The sequence below is a fragment of the Metarhizium robertsii genome, assembly GCF_000187425.2.
Source record: "Metarhizium robertsii ARSEF 23 chromosome Unknown MAA_Scf_14, whole genome shotgun sequence".
Taxonomy (NCBI): Eukaryota; Fungi; Ascomycota; class Sordariomycetes; order Hypocreales; family Clavicipitaceae; genus Metarhizium; species Metarhizium robertsii.
Genome location: NW_011942154.1, coordinates 21,407 through 37,573, shown reverse-complemented (window position 1 = coordinate 37,573; position 16,167 = coordinate 21,407). Strand labels below are relative to the sequence as shown.

At 54.5% G+C, this 16,167-nt stretch overlaps 5 protein-coding genes across 5 annotated transcripts; 3 read left to right on the top strand and 2 right to left on the bottom strand.

Moving 5' to 3' along the window:
* Positions 1 to 1,437: 1,437 nt before the first annotated feature.
* On the top strand, positions 1,438 to 3,633 carry MAA_07489 (Amidase; the record flags this gene model as incomplete). The annotated part of the gene is made up of 8 exons (XM_007825487.2): positions 1,438 to 1,446; positions 1,510 to 1,889; positions 2,263 to 2,365; positions 2,429 to 2,812; positions 2,869 to 2,995; positions 3,051 to 3,170; positions 3,223 to 3,414; positions 3,467 to 3,633. The coding sequence occupies 8 exons, from the start codon at positions 1,438 to 1,440 to the stop codon at positions 3,631 to 3,633; spliced, it is 1,482 nt and encodes a 493-aa protein (XP_007823678.2).
* Positions 3,634 to 5,100: 1,467 nt separating this feature from the next.
* On the bottom strand, positions 5,101 to 9,443 carry MAA_07488 (exo-1,3-beta-D-glucanase; the record flags this gene model as incomplete). Its single annotated transcript, XM_007825486.2, has 5 exons — positions 5,101 to 7,124; positions 7,197 to 7,723; positions 7,803 to 8,220; positions 8,272 to 8,748; positions 8,804 to 9,443. The coding sequence occupies 5 exons, from the start codon at positions 9,441 to 9,443 to the stop codon at positions 5,101 to 5,103; spliced, it is 4,086 nt and encodes a 1,361-aa protein (XP_007823677.2).
* Positions 9,444 to 10,417: 974 nt separating this feature from the next.
* Positions 10,418 to 11,574, top strand: MAA_07487 (uncharacterized protein; the record flags this gene model as incomplete). Its single annotated transcript, XM_007825485.2, has 3 exons — positions 10,418 to 10,504; positions 10,566 to 10,572; positions 10,622 to 11,574. The coding sequence occupies 3 exons, from the start codon at positions 10,418 to 10,420 to the stop codon at positions 11,572 to 11,574; spliced, it is 1,047 nt and encodes a 348-aa protein (XP_007823676.2).
* An 833-nt stretch (positions 11,575 to 12,407) lies between these two features.
* On the top strand, positions 12,408 to 13,882 carry MAA_07486 (CFEM domain protein; the record flags this gene model as incomplete). The annotated part of the gene is made up of 4 exons (XM_007825484.2): positions 12,408 to 12,865; positions 12,923 to 13,295; positions 13,355 to 13,621; positions 13,685 to 13,882. 4 exons carry the CDS (start codon positions 12,408 to 12,410, stop codon positions 13,880 to 13,882), a joined length of 1,296 nt encoding a protein of 431 aa, XP_007823675.2.
* Positions 13,883 to 14,011: 129 nt separating this feature from the next.
* Positions 14,012 to 15,349, bottom strand: MAA_07485 (Protein kinase-like protein; the record flags this gene model as incomplete). The annotated part of the gene is made up of 1 exon (XM_007825483.1): positions 14,012 to 15,349. The coding sequence occupies one exon, from the start codon at positions 15,347 to 15,349 to the stop codon at positions 14,012 to 14,014; it is 1,338 nt and encodes a 445-aa protein (XP_007823674.1).
* Positions 15,350 to 16,167: the final 818 nt, after the last annotated feature.

The window sequence follows — 16,167 nt, the reverse complement described above, 5'->3', positions numbered from 1 at the left end:
GGATCTGTGAGTAACCACGAGACATTCCATCAGAATACCACATACGTGTCTCTGCTTGCACGTGAGGCAGCCGCCGCGTGAGCGGTGCCCTGATGCCCTCGATAGCTTCGATCTATTACGGCTGACGGTACGGTTAGAGGCTTTACCATTAGTGTTGTCCATGTCTCTTGGGACGTGGTCAATTCGCACTCAGCTGGCCTCATGTACGAACAGGGAAGAAAGCCTGGCGTAGTCTGTTGATTCCATGTTTGCCATACGGCTGGCTTAGTAGAGCGGGGGAAGGCGAGTGCCGTGACCGTGGAGATGCTATTGGCTATGAGTCAAGGGGTTCCCGCCCTGGATATTTCTACTAAACCCTTTTGGGAAATTTTATACGACACCCGATCTACACGGCATGTATGCAGCTGTGTGCATGAGCGCGCTGTAACACTAATAACCCCGTGCCTCCGCAAGATGCCTACCCTAAACAAAAGTCATACAGCATGCGTCTCGCCATTTCCATGAAACTTCTGTCTGGTGCGACTTGCACATATACCTGCATGACAAGATGGCTTCAGGCGACAAACCGCAAACTCACCGAGCCACCAAGGCCAATATTGCCTTTGCGACCGAGAAGCCGTACCGTTGACCTCTATTTGCTTGCACCGAACCCCGACTTTCCCGTCACAAACTGCTTTTTTGCATCAAACTTGCAGACGAGAAGGCTGGGGTGGACCAAGGGGCTGACTGTGACGTGAGGCAACAAAGCTCATAACCCCCAAAGAAATGAGCTTTTTGCTCCGAATAGGTATGTTCCTTCCGGTGACCATTGAATCGCCATGAAAGCATAAACGCTCGATGAGTGCGTGAGTTGTCGGCAGCATTGCATCCCGTTGGTGAGGTAGAAATGAGGCCATGATGCAGCCCAATACGCACACAAGGCCGCGAGCAGTAAGTGGAGTTGGTCGACGGGATGGAAAAGCGATTCATGGCGACGTGTCAATGTGCGATTTCTTCCGCCATGGTGTAACCAGGGCAAACACTCTTGTGCCTCTGGGCGAACCAACGAGGCACAGTAGTCACGATACTGTGTGCATGTGTCAGGTCGGCCAATGGCAAATGCCAGCAATGCAGCCTCGCCTGGGGGCGCCTGTCTCGGTCTGCTAGGATGATACCAGTTGACATGTATGCACGCGCACTAGACAGGTACTGCACCGAACAAGAAGTCAGCATCTTTGGTGCTCGCCTTCGGGGAGGTGAGAGGTACAAGTGCGGCAGACCTAGCACTTGAGGGCAGATGTGATGCCGACATGGACGAAAAAGAAAAGCACGGCGAAATGCAAAGCCACTGAGGTGTCGAGGAGCCGCTCACACCAGGTCACATGGTCGCCCTTGACGCATCGGAAATAATACCGGACTCCTCCAAGTCATGTCTTTTCTTGTGCTCATTTTTCGCGCATGGCCATTGTAAGAATTTGATCTACCAGCGCTACCAGACCCCTCCTCCTGTCATGCTCACTGATACATTAGCAGAGACAGATTCCCATGATTGTTGTCCTCGTTATCGGCCTCACCGTGCGATTCTTTGGCCTTGCGACGCTTCTTTTCCTCTTCACCATGGGTTTTGCGGCGAGCATCGACGTTTTGACGGCCGACATCAAGGGCCTGCAGAGTCTCCTGGCCCAGGGCCATGTCACGAGCCGCAGCTTGGTCGAGTCCTACCTCGCTCAGATTGACAAGCACGATGGATACTTGCACGCAATGATTCAGATCACGCCGACGCACCTCTTGTCCGAGAGAGCCGGCCAAATGGACCGGGAGCGACGGGCTGGTAGTATTCGCGGCCCTCTCCACGGCATCCCCATCATCATCAAGGCAAGTGTCCTGGGCAAGTCTCCGACTGCTCTCGGGTACGCTGCTGACTCTGCTGTCGTTGGAGGACTCGATAGCCACTCACCCAAGCCTCGGATTAGGCACAACAGCCGGAAGCCTCTCCCTTCAGGGATCCAAGCCTCGCAAGAGTGCCACCGTAGTGGAAAAGGTATCTCCCCACAACCCGCTCTGACACGAGGTTGACATTGTGGCCAACCGGACACGACATGGGAAGCTTATTGCCGCTGGCACCATCATCCTGGGCAAGTCCAATTTGAGTGTGAGTACATGTCCAGTCCAACTGAACTGCAAGTCTGTCTGACAGCGGTCAAGGAATTCTCCAACTCGCGGTCAGCACTCTCTCATGCTCGTACGATTGGCTTGCAAGCTAAATTCATGTCACTCATGTAGAGGCTCCATGATGCCCAGCGGATGGTCCGCTGTCGGTGGTCAAACGCAGTCTGCGTACGTGCGTGGCGGACTTGACCCCGACGACTCAAAGGACGGCCACAGTGTAGGCAACCCACCTCACAGTCATCCTTGCGCAAGAGTTATTGCTTACGCATCGTCACTCTAGAATCCCTCGGGCTCATCCACGGGATCAGCCGTGGCCGTGTCCGCCGGCTACGCGCCCGTCTCGATCGGTGCTGAGACCGACGGATCGCTCATCTGCCCTGCTGGAAGAGCGTCTCTGTACACCATTAAGCCAGGCATAGGCTTTGTTCCGCAAGACGGTATCGTGCCCATCTCGAGCCACTTTGACTCTGCTGGTCCCATGGCCAAGACTGTCTATGACTTGGTCGTGGTGCTAGATGCCATACGTAGCAATCAAGGATCCAAGTCGCTGGTGCATAATATCACGGGCTCTTGGGAGGATATTTCGGTGGGCACACTCGACCCAGAGGTGTGGAAATATCCCGATACAATTGTGAAACCGGTAACCGAGGCCACAGAACAAATAGTAAGTCTAAAACAAAGTCGTCTGTTTGGCAAATATCCGCTGAAATTGCATTTCAGCTTCACGACATCAACGGAGCATACGACATCATCAAGGGCAAAGCCAAGAGATTCGCGGCAAACGTTCCGCTGGCTACACCGGACAGCTTTGAACTAGATGGGGAAAACAGCGAAACAGTCATCATACGTGCGTTGAGAAGTACAACGGCCTAGGAGCAGTAGGGCATTGCTGATCAAAGCAGAGACTGACCTCAAGACCCAACTCAACTCGTTTCTACAAGACTTGAACGAGAGCAAAGTTCGCAGTCTCGAGGATATAATCTCTTTCAACAAACAACATGCCGACCAAGAGCTGCCCACCCGTGAGTAATTGTCCCATCACATTGACACACGCCACTCACTAACAGCATACAGACCACCCTAGACAGGACCTCTTCATTGAAGCTCAAGAGAGGCACGTCTCCGCGCAAGATTATAATAGACATCTAAAGCACCTCGAAAATGCTGCAAGAGGGGACGGAGTAGACCACATTCTACAAAAGTACCAAGTTGATGTCATCATTGGTCCAGCTGACAGTTTCTTGACCAGCATGGCGACTGGCAGTGGTTGGTGCGATGCAAAATAGTTCATCATGATCTTCGGCTTATTCTCATATAGGATATCCCATAGCAGGAATGCCACTATCGTACCTCGACTTTAACGGCAGGGCCTTTGGTCTCGCCGCAATTGCAGGCCAGAACCAAGAGGCTTTGCTGGTCAAGGTGCTCAGTGCCTGGGAGGCAACGTTTCCACCCCGCAAACCTCCTCCCATGCTCGTCAACTAATTAAGCACCATACGGCCGCTGCGAGGTTTTGCCCGCACTCAACCATGGACAAGGCCGAGTTTCTTAGGGCGTTAACAACTTCGGAGTGTATTGGATCAGGATGAGGCTGCCTCACTCGCAGGACCACGTCATTGTATTCAAGGGCTCTCTTGTCTTGGCTCCGTTCGCAGAAGACATGGCCCATCATGACGCAGAGATTAGTGTGCCGGGTGGATTCTTCATCTCTACAGTGGTGGAAGCCGTGGTGGAGGAGCTGGACGCGGGCGTTGTATCTGCCAGCTTTGGCGAGGTAGCTGTCACTTTCGGTCAGTAAATGAAGTAAGGTAAGATGTAATGATGAGCATTAATTTCACCGTGCCGCATCAGAAACCAAATAGGCAAATTCCTCGTTATAACCAATATCGACTTGCGAGGAGAGCTCGTGACATCGCTCTCCAAGCCCCTCGATATCATCAACCTGCCTTTCCCATAGGGGCTATTGGTTGAACATTGTGACGCCCCTAGGCCGCTTGGGAAACGGTTCTCGAAGGACAGAAACAGCATCGCGCCACCTCTCGAGCTATCAGTCTACACCTATATAGTTGCAATACCGTCCTTAAATGAGTCGGTGGATAGAGTATAATATGTCGTCTGTGTTTTCGCTGAGCAAAACAACGTCACACAGCCGATAATAGCAGTGTGTTCTCCAGCCTTTGGATGTTGGGTCAGTGAGCTACCGGGCTAGAATTATACTGCCATATTTCGCCCCTGGGGGTGAAAATGCTGGTGGCCAAGATGTATAAACTGTAATACAACGTAACGCTTTGCATAAAGCTACTACAATCTCACCCCAGGGGCGAAAATGTATGGAGGACGGCTGGTTCTTTCCACATTGATGCGTGCTCCTCAACACTCTTCTAACCGTCAAGAAACTCAACCTCCAATGTCGGGTCGGCCGTACTATCGACTCAAGGCTGATTGGCCTCCTTCAGTTCCGAAGCCGCCCACCTATCTTTAGAGACCCGAGGAAGCTTTTCGCTTGCGAGAAAGGTAGTAGTCAAGACCTTCTCCGGATTAATCAAGTACTGGCACAAATGCTTGACAGGGTACCACTGCGGTAAGGCCCTTTTCGCACCCCTTCTTGGTGAATCCCTGCAGTAACCAAGAAGGTGTAAATCATTTTGGCAGGTACGTCAATACATGCTACTTTGAAGAATAGAAGGGAATGAGGAAGTCGTCTAAGAAGTCGACGATAATGAACCTCGAGTCCGAGCCATCATCGATTGGGAGTACGCAGGATTCTGGCCAAAATACTTTAAGCCATCTTACTATCATCACACGCTGCCGTCGGGGGCGTTGCCCAGGGAGGATTTGTGGGATGACATGGTAGACATTCCTGCCGCGCAATCAAACAGCAGACAAGAGTTGAGATTAATAAAGCAATATCTTACGCAAATTACTCTCCCATTGTAATCAAGACTAAACTTCTCACTTGGCGCACGCCTTGCCCAGCACGTCCTGAAGCTTGCCGTCGAGCTGCTCAATGGTCTTGCCCGACTTCTTAATCAGGTCGCTGCTCATGCCCCTTCTCGCGTCGGCGGCCGTCTTGTAGCCCTTGCCCGTCCTGCTAAAGGCGCCGTCCATGACGATGCCAAGAACGTCCATGAAGGCGTTTTCGGGATGCTCGACAATGTCCTGGATGGCGAGGGCCGTGTTGCCCAGGAAGGCGAGGCCGGTCGCCATGCCTTCAAAGAGCAAAAGCTCGGGCGACAGCGCGTCGAGGAAGGGCAGGAACATGAAGATGACGCCGAGCATCTTCTCAAAGAACTCGAGGTCCTTTTGGTTCTTGATCATTTGCCCCGTCTCCTTGGCCTCCTTCATCTGCTCAATCGACTCGGCCATCATGAAGACGGGCAAGCTGAGGGCCTGGCCGACGTCGCTGGCCGAGCCGTTAAAGTCGCCAATGGCCATCTGGGCCTGCCTGGCCGCGAGCTGGATCTGCAGGTCGAGCATCTGGGGCATGACCTTGTTGATGGCGTCCTTGGGGTTGGGAACGGCGTAGCTATCCTTGCCCTTGGGGATGCCGTAGAACCGCGCACCGGTGCGGCCGCAGCGCTTCTGGAGCTTGGAGGGGGTGTTTTGATCCTCTTGGCCGGCACCCTCGTCATCTTGGTCCTCTTGGTGGTTGTCAACGTGGCGACGGCGAAGAGGGCTCGGGCCGTTGCCGGGATGGCCGCCGCCGCCGCCGCCGATGCACCGGTTGCTCGAGTTGTCAAGGTCGTAAAACGCGACCCAGTCCTTGGCGATGCCAAACGTCTTGTTGAGGTCCTTGTAGAAGCCGTCGGCGTCGCGCAGTGTGTACTTCATGTCAAAGGCTTGGTAAAAGACGAGCTCGTAAAAGTCAAAGGGGCACTGCTTGGTGGTGTCGGTTCCGTCGAGCGTGATGGTGCAGTCAAAGTAGCGGATGCCAGGGCCTCCGTTGCGGTTGCTGGGCGTAGAGTCGGCCGTGAACTTGCGGATCATGGCGTCGACGGACCCGCGGAAGCCTTCGGCGTAGTACTCCCAGACGGCGTCGTAGCCCTTGTTTGCGCCGTCGTACGCGCCCAGGCTGCGCTCGAGCAAGTTGCTCAGCGCGTTGACCACGTAGTAAGGCGCGCACTCTGGCGGGATAGATCCTTGGGCGGCCACCAGGGCGTCCATGTCGGCAAAGTCCTTGCTGAGATCGCAGGCGTCGTTGTGAAGGCAGCCGGGGTCAGTGTCCTCCTCGTCGCAGAGCGGCACGAGGGGATCGCTCTCGTCTCCCCAGACAGCCAGGGCGCTCCAGAAGGGATGAGCGTTGGCCTGCGTGTTCTCCTTTGCCGTCTCTATGGCGCCGCTGTCGTCGCTAATCATCTCGACTGAGCCAATCGTCACGAGGTTAAAGACCCAAAGCTCGCCGTTGCCGCCCTGGTCAAAGATGAGCCGCTGTTGGCAGTTTTGCGCGTCCACGCAGACCGACTGATCGTAGGCGTCAAACCACGAGTACAGGCCAGCGCCGGCAATGGTGACGTTGCTGACCTGGCTGAACATGGCCGCCCAGGAGAAGTCGCATTGAAGCTTGGAGCCGTTGCAGGTTTCCGAAAAGTCGGGATCGTTGCTGAAGACGCCCAGGGAGTCCTTGAAGGGACCGGGAGACGACGTGGCGTCTGTGTACTGGAAGTAGGGCGACTCGGTCTGGATCATGCCCGCAAACAGGTTGCCCGTGTTGTAAAAATTGTACTGGTACAGTATGCTGTGTTCGGATGCGGTGCCGTACAGCCAGGTCGGGCCGTCCTTGGACTCGATGAGGAAGCCTCGAGCAACCGCAACAGTGACCATGGTGTTCTTGGGGTCGTCAAGATCGTGGTCAGCCACCCAGCCCCAGACGTTCTCAAAGTAGCCGTTGGCCTTGGGCGTGACGTGGAAGAGCATGGAAGCTGCCACACAGGCGCTGGGGATGCTGGTGACCTTGGGGCAGTCCGCCAGGGTGAGCTCTAGAAAGACGGCGGTTAATTTACACTGATGTATACCGCGGAACAGCAGAGACCTCAGTGTTGGATACTTACTCGAGCCGTAGGCGCCGCCAACCCGGAAATGCGCGTCAAACATGGCGACGGAGCCCTGGTGCTCAGCGGCCACGTTCCATTCCATGAGCACCAGGCCAGGAAGAGAGCCTGTCGACGTAAAGAGCATGTCTGAAATCTCGACAGTGCCCTGGTCGCCGTCGTTGCCCACCTTGACCATGGGCTTGGGATTCTTCATGTCCTGGAAAAAGGGGCCGCTGGCCACAATCTGCGACCAGACCTCACCGGTGATGAGGGCGTGCGAGGGAACATGGATGGTGCCCGTGACAATGTACGAGCCTGCAGGGAAGTAGATGAGCTTGCTCGTCGATGCCATGCCCATGACCGAGTTGATGGCTGCCGTGTCGTCGCCGACCCCGTCACCCTTGACGCCGTGGTCCTTGACGTTGATGATGTCGTCGAGAGTAAACGCCTCGTACTGCGGACGCTGCCTGATGTAGTAGGGCTTCCTGCTGTACATTGTCGTAAATTGATTGAGGAGGCGCTCGGAAGGGGCATCCACGTCGACGCTGGTCGGGGGCGGCTGCGGTTAGCCTGCGCGCTGTGGTGCAAACTTGACTTTCAAGATGAAGATGCATCTAGTCTTACCTGTACTGGCCGAACGCCTGGCCACCAATCTTGACGTTGCCAACCACGACGTGACCAATGTCGTCGCCGGGGGGGAGCTCAACGGCCGAGCCGTCGGTGGCGCTAATCATGGTATCAACATGGGACGTGCGGACGTTGTCGAGCTGGATGATGGTGGATTCCTTGATGTCTTTTTTCAGCGCGTTGGTCTTGATGCCCGTCTTCATGTTCAAGAAGAGCGAGTCCATGACGTAGACGGAGCCGGTCGGCGTTCTCGCGGCGCCGTCGGCCTCGTGGTTCAGCAGGCTGAAGCCGTTGGGCGCGGAATCGAGGAAGAGGCCGTACCACGTCCAGCCCCAGTCCCAGATGAGGGCGATGCAGCTGTCCGTCTGTCCGGAGATTTCAAAGTGGCGGACAGTGTACTGCTGGTTGCCGCCGTCTGCACCTTGTCAGGTCCAAGTAGGTAACAAGTTCATGAGGGCCAACGTACAAATACCGTACTTGCCGCCGCTAATGTACACGTCCGACATGAAGCCGCCGCTGCCGTTTTCCGTAAAGAGGCCCATCTGGGTGGTGCCGGGATCCGTGCTGGCGTAGATGTAGACGTTGGTCATGGAGGTTGCCTGGGCCACCTGCCAGTGGAAGGCGGCCGTCTTCTTGGTCGTGGTCTGGCGAATGTCGACGTTGAAGTTGCGGACCTGGCGGTAAAAGTTGGACTGCTCAATGTACCACTCGTCGCCGTTTTGGTTGGGAATGTAGACGTCGCTCTGGATGGCGCCCAGGCCGACAAAGTCCTTGCTGGTGACGATGGTAGGGACGTGGTTGGCGTTGCCCACGAGCTGCGAGTAGTACATGGCGTTGATGGGAGTGGAAATCAGGTACTTTCCGGGAGGGAAGTAGACGAGCGTGCCCTTGACCGAGGAGGAGAGGCAGCCCTCGCCGCAGTTGCCGCCGTAGGCGATGGCAGCTGATACATGACCAGACGTTAATTAGGCTCTACGAATCGTGGCTTTTGGACTCACCGTTGATGGCATCCGTGTCGTCGTGAACACCGTCTCCCTTGGCGCCGCCCGCAAACATGGGGTTGGTCACGTCTCGAAAGACGGGCCATGAGCTGTTGGCCCCCATGGGCGCCAGGCCAGTGTGCTTGATGTCCTGCAGCCAGTACTTTGACGTCAAGTCACGGGCGTCGAGGCTGCCTCTGCTGCTGCCAGTACGCGGTTTGAGATGACGTGGTTGGGGGTACTCTGGCTGTGTCTTGTTGGCATTTTGTTTGGCCTGGTGCTCGGCGATTATGGCCGCTGCCTTGCGCAGCGCAGGAGTCAGCGTCGGAGCCCGAGGCCCGGCGTTGGCAGCTCTCTTGCTGCGCGCAGCTGAGGCCTTGGAGATTTCCTCGTTGCGCTTGGGGTTGGCCACGCGGTGCGCGTTGTAGTCGCCCTGCTGCTTGGAAGCTTCCTGAACAAGCTTGAGAGCTTCCGCGAGCGTGGCGTCTTCCGACGTGGAGTTGAGCTTTACGCCTTTGGGGTAAATAGCTCTTGACTGGAACAAGAAGCTATCGGAACGCGACACCGAAGTGCCATGCTTCGACTCTGTTGCGGCAGTCGTCTGTGAAAGGCTGGCTAGAGACAGGCAGAGGAGCCATATCCCCGACACTGCGACCATTCTGACTTGTGAATGACAAGATTGAGTGAAGAATGAAAGAACTATGGAAATGAAGAGGGAAAAAAGCCAATGAGCGGGGAACAACAAGATGAAAAGACCTAACAAGGGACAAGCAGGCTACGCACACATGGCAACTTGATTTCTTCCAAGGGCTTGCTCCTCGTTTCATAAATGCAACTTATACCGTCGGCCCGAAGCTTGCGCCAGAAGCACGCCATAGTATTTCATGTATTTATACCAGACATCCTTGTACCCTGTGCAACACATAGAGCGGACTGCAGGGTTTGGTCTGACTTTGTCTTGGTCTGGTCTACGGAGTAGTGCGGAGTAGTACTATTGAAATCCTGCCCGTTGCACAACATTTGAAGCATGCGAGAGTCACACAAAGCCCTTGTTTTCTCGCTCAAGGTCGCGTTCCAGTCACAAGGTAATTGCTCCCCTAATTTCCCTGCAAATTTGACCGAGTTTACTCCGTATGGCTAACCCCCTTTTCAAACCTGCCTCCCAAAAACCAGACCTCATCATTCCCATCACTGTGACACGGAGACATGGGGCGCGCAGCATCGCGACGGCATTGGCAGGTGGCGCTCTCCGCGTCTTCTGCAACCTGCAGGATTGTTCCGCAGAGCTCGTTTGACTAAGAAAAAGAAACTGGTGCACGGATAACACGGCACGACGTGGCCTTGGTAAGGTTCGGGGTATGGGCATGGCACAGGTCAGCAGTTGGGGGCTTCATTTCCTGCTCCCAGTCTTGGTCAGCGGGCGGGTAGGACAGGCATGCCGGGGCTAAGTTTTGGAAAACGAGAGAGCACCAAGATCATGGGACGCGTCTTGTGTACAAGTTCCGTAGAGCCTGACATTGTTCAGCTTCCTCTACCAACGCCGTAAAGCTCCTCGCCGTTGCTGCCATTCGTTGCCCGTCATTTACTTGCTTCCAAAGACATATTCTCTCCCCGTTGCAAAACGTCGCCACGATGCGCGTTTTAATCTTTCTGTGGCTAGTCGGCACCGTCGCGGCTCTAGCCGATGCCGTCATTTGGGAGGGAGAGGGCTGGTACAAGGTGTACTTGATGGAGAGAGTCTTGTTCCCCGACGACCCCAACAGCTGGACCATCTGCAAAGGGTGCAAGTACTGCATGCGGCCTCTCTACAAAAACATTCATGCTGATATTGGGCAGGCAAGCGTCTGGGTAAACGCCGGTCAACCAACGACGCCTCTGCAAAGGCCTTTGCAAACGAACTGGAAGCCCGCGGCCTCCCCACCAGCACCATCTCTGTGGCTGAGTTCTTCGTAGGCATTGGCACAACAAACGGTCACTTCAGAAGATTTGGTTTAGAAGACGGAGGCAGCGAGGTCAAGAAAAAGTTCCTGACTCTGAACTACAAGATGACGGATCTTCTCGACGAGATGCGTCTCCAGCGCGCTATCAAGAAGTCCAACAGTTTCAAGTTTGCCGCCTCCAAGATCATCGACCACTCCAACTTTCCGGAGGCCGACTTCAAGGACGGCGAGCTGTTTGACATGGCGAAAATGCAGAGGCTCATGAGCGCGCGCGCCGAGCAGCTCCGGACCATGGCCAAGGAAGGTTCTCCCCAAGCCAGCCTCATCGAGTCGTGGGTCAAGGATAGGGCAAACGCGCTCGAGGTGGAAAACATGTACCGAAACGCCGACCAGGCACGGTGGAAGTCCGAATGGGTCGATGAGGAGCTCAAGTATGGACCGTCCAACTCGTACAAGCAGATCAAGACACCCAGGCTCGTCATCTTCCCCGACGGCACCCGCCCCGAGAAGGACCTCCGCCCAAACAGGCCGCCCAACACGCCAGACTTGGAGATCTGGGAAGAGGTCGACATGGACAGGACCCTTGCGCAGGGCGGTCAATCCTCCATCGCCAAGGACAAGAGAAAAGCGGCTACGAAAAAGGCTGGCACATACGGCAAGTGGCAAGGGGACCCGGATTCGCAGAAGCAGAAGGCCACAATTCACATGGAGATTATCCGCGCCAACAGTGAGATGATTCCGTTTCACAGGAATAAAAAAGGCGAGTTCCTAAAGTGCCACAGCAAGCCAGGCAGGCGCAGCGCTCTTCTGAGAGGTAGAGGTAGCCGAATCAGCAAGGCTTACCTTTGAAAGTGCCCTATCTGCAACCGTGGCTGCTCGTCTTGCACGAGACTGACGGTGGCGGGTTGGACAGATTACATGGATGAGAAATCAGAAGATGAATTTATTGAAATATGCTGCTATGTATCTTTCTGATACTTTGTGAAAAGGACTTTTAATTTGCACGCAGGAAGTAGATTATCCTTGTTCATTCAAAAGTTGTCTTGCAACCAGCATCTTCTCGTTCTTAAAAGTGACACGTCGAAGCTAGTAATATTGTACATATGTACCTAAGTACGTACAAGAAGAAAAAGTACCGGACATGTATGAATTCCAAATCTGGAAATTGTTGGGTTACATTGTACAAATACGAGGCTGTATAACAGCTGCGCTGCGAGGAACGACCCAGCTTATACTACTGCCGTAGTACACAGTAGAGTAGGATTAATTTCCGGGCAACGGACATGTAGCTGCTAACGTGTAGCCCAGCCTTGTGCTTTCCTAAACAGGTTTAGGAAGCTCAAACGCGGCGCGGCCCGGAGTGAAGATTAGACGAGGCTGCAGGTGGGGTCCCAAATTCCCAATGCAGGAGATGGACACGCCCCAGGGGGTGCATCTTTACTCAACTTGGTTTGTACGCCGAACCGCAAAGAAATTTCCCCGTATGCAGCACAGAAGAGAGAGAGAGATGGAACCCCGGTAGACAAAGAAGAGGGACGGGAGAGCCCTGCCGTGCTCGCTTACAGTCTGCGTTCAAGGCGCTTTTTTGCCCGTTTATGTATAGTCTTGCCCTCCCACGTCGACTGACGTTGGCAACATGGCCAGTACGTTGTTTCCTTTTTCCTGACTACAGCGCAAACATCATGATGCCTCTGTCCATCAAATTGGCCGGCCTGGTCTTGTGTGCCGCCGTGGCAGCAGCAGCCCTGCAAGAGAGGCAGCTGCACAGCTTGCCGCCGCAGGGCTCAACCTCATCGGCGACGACGACACCCACCGCCAGCTCGTCGATGACGGCCAGCACGACGGCGACAACCATGTCTACGCAAACCGGCCCTACGCGGTGGGAGCTATCCACCGTCTTCACGCAGCCTACGGACTGCCTGGGCGGTATCACGCAGTACGCAGGAGGGCTGTCCACGCTGGGGTACTGGCTTAACATCCCGTACCCTGCTCCAGGCGTCACCGTCACGTCGTGCTTCCCGCCGGCTCTGGTGGCCAGCGTGACGGCCAGCGTCGACCTGCCGCCCTACGAGCAGCTGGTTTGCCCGGACCGATGGGAGTCGTTTGACTACAACTCGACGTACCGCATCTGCTGTCCCAAGTATGCTTGGTAGTCTTTTTTGACAAGGTAAAGGATCTCTCCGCTAACGCCCGCCAGGGACTTTGGCCTCTACGCTCCCGGCCTCGTCAGCAACAAGGATCGTCCTGGCCTGGGCGCGTGGTGCACGTCCTGGGTGCCGCCTGGCACGCACGCGGCCTTGACCCGATACTATACTGACGGCGGCTCGTCGCTGATTGACACGACGCTGGGAACCGCGGAGAATTGGCTAGTGCAGGCGACGGCTTTTGATGGCATCATCGCCACCAACGTGCCCACGTCGACATCCACTTCCTCAAGTAGCACGTCCTCCAAGACCGTTTCAACGCCCAAGTCTACGCCTGCGACGACTACCACTACCACTACCACAACCACCACCGCGAAGCCGAGCTGGACCGGCCCGACCGCCGTCAGCGATCTCCCGCAGTGCGGTGTAAGTATTTGCTCTTGTCCCCGGGGCGCGAGCTTCCCAGGCTGATGGCATATACGTAGCAAACATGCATCAATAACATGCTGGCCAAGCACCGAGAGCTGGGCTGCGGTGACAAGGACGTGGCCTGCATGTGCCGCGCGCCCAACTTCAACTACGGCGTCCGCGACTGCGCCAACGGCGCCTGCAGCAACGCGGACCGGGCGAGTACCGTCATCTCCTTTGAGACTTCGTACTGGTGTCCGTCATTTATGGCGACCGGCACCAACTCTCCGACGCAAGCCCCTACGCCTACGCCTACGGCCATTTCCGACCTTCCTCCCTGCGGTGTAAGTGCATATGCGGCCCCGTTCCCCCGGGGAGATGGGACTCTTGCTAACATGGGGATCCAGCAAACGTGCATGAACAACATGATTGCCCAGTACTCGCAGCTAGGCTGTCCATCGCCGGATCCTGCGTGCCTCTGCAAGAAGGCCAACTTTGGCTACGGCGTGAGAGATTGTGCCAACGGCGCATGCGGAGCGGCTGTCGCGCCGACAGTCACCAACTTTGCCAGCAGCCACTACTGCTCTCCTACGCCGGGACCATAAACTAAGAAGCAAATTCGAATTTTCTACAGCGCAGTCCACAAGCCAGTGGGTTGGGGCCCTGAGAGTTGGCGTAGTATTGCATTATACCCGGACGAGAAATTATACTGAAATCCTACATACACGTTTATCCTAGTCATCATCTTTGACCCAGCCGTGACATCTTCTGATTTGGATAGTGCGCAAGCTGTCTACAACGTCAGAACAGCCGTGATCCATCTCTTCAATCAAGTCGTGCTCAATTTTTGCCTCGGTATATCCCCCCTCGAGAGTTGTGTCGTCCAAAGCATAGCTCATATCAGCCCAAAAGGAAGGATGCTTGTCCACCAATTGCAGCTCCGGTTTCTCACAGCCGGAATATCTCAGCTCCCCAACACTGCGTGCCAGCATTCTGAGGTAGACGAGGTACTTTGACTCACTCGAATCCACTTCACAGAGGATTCCACATAGTCTCTCCTCAAGCTGATGGCAAGCAAAAGTGCCCCGCGAAAGTAAACGCTCGTCCTCCTCGATTTCGTCGTTATCCTTCCACTGAATGCTGTAGTCCTCGAAGACTTCCCGGCCAAATTGGATATAGCCTTCCTTGTAGAATGGACTTTTCTTGCGACTATCGTCTACCCCTGGAGGAATAGGTTTGTTGTTGACATCGTATTCGGGTTCTTTGAAGTCGATGAACAGTTTATCGGTAACATAGGACGCAGATGGGAGAAGATATGCGTTGGGAACAATGCTCTGATGATGCGCAAGATTCGGCCGTACAGGGAACTTGGGCTTTTTGGCATTTGGTTTCGGTGGTCGAGTATTATTCACTTTATTGCTAGCAGCCTGTTGCTTAGCAGGTGTTGCGTCTTCGGCGATAGCTGGCTGGCTGTTGTGTTGGACGGCAGGTTGCGCGGAATCCGGCTTTACTGAGAAGCAACCGAAAGCATACAGGGCAACAGCCATAATGATGTTCCAATTGGCGGGAGAATTGTCCCGGCGAGAATATTCCTTTTCTTCATATCTGGCCACTTTGATCCACTCATCTGGTACAACGCTCGTTCCCGGCCGAACAATACGTAGATTAATGGTTAGCATCTTGAGATGCTCCGGTCGATAAGGGAAGCTCATCCAGGTAGGAAAGACGCCAACGTCTTTAACAATCATAACATCCAAAACAAATGGAATTTCAATATTGCCCGACTTGATTTCTTCTTCAATCAATAAATTGGTTTCGCAGCGAAGTTGGCGGTTAGTAGTTCGCAAGGCATTACCGTGCAGATATCGATTCTTGTGTCTCTGAACATAGAGATTTGTCGTCTTGGGAAAGTTGTCATCAAAACAATTACGCAAGCGCACGCGGCTCTCGATAAGCTTTCGGTTGAAGGTAGGCTCACTTTTACGTCCGCGCCGCAACACCTGGACAATAATAGGGCGGCGGAGTTCCCATGGGAGGTCGAGGAGCCTGCTGCTTTTGCTATATTGAGACATGTTGGACCCTTGATATCTCTTGTTGCTTTGCGATGTTGGTGGTTTTTAGGAAGTGATTATTTTAGCTGAGAAGTGTCGGGCGGGGTCAGGCGGCGCGGATGCGGTGACGTTTATCTATGTAGCGCAGGTTGGACGAATAATAAAGAGAATGCGGCACGAGCAGTATCGAGCACGAGCCACACCTCAAGATGCCGCTTTATCCGGATTAACAAATGTTGCAAACCGGTGTCGTTGGACGTGGCATTATCGCCTGTGTGACAGCCGAGCTGTTTCGTGACCCCATACAGTTCAAGGATTAAGAAGAGGAGTCAATCGAGATTGGTGTTCACTAGAATGGCTGTGCCTGATCTCCTGCAGACCAAGACGGGCTCCTCTGGGCTGGTAATCCTCGTCAACCCACCTTGCGCAGATCGCCAGAACACCGTGTCCATGTGGACATGTCCAAAGATCCGACAAGACATGGACCTTCGAAGCGGCGCTCTGGAGCTTGGCTGTCAGCTGCGACTGGTACCGGCTAAAATTTACGGCCATGTGACGCATCGCCTTGTGTCTCGGGGCCATGATGAGATCCTCGATTGCCGGATTGCAAGCCGACGAGGACAGTTTATTATTATTGTAGCATAGACGGTATAGGACGCATAATGCCCCTGAGAAATATGTAAAATTGGGCACAACAGCCACAATGTCCCACCCACGTAGGTGTGTGGCTTGATTGCAAAAGTCTACGAAGCCATTCCTTTGATCGCCAAAACTCAATTGGGCTAGCGCCATGTACAGGGGCTCCCAAAAGGGTAATTTTTGAAGCCCAGACAACATCA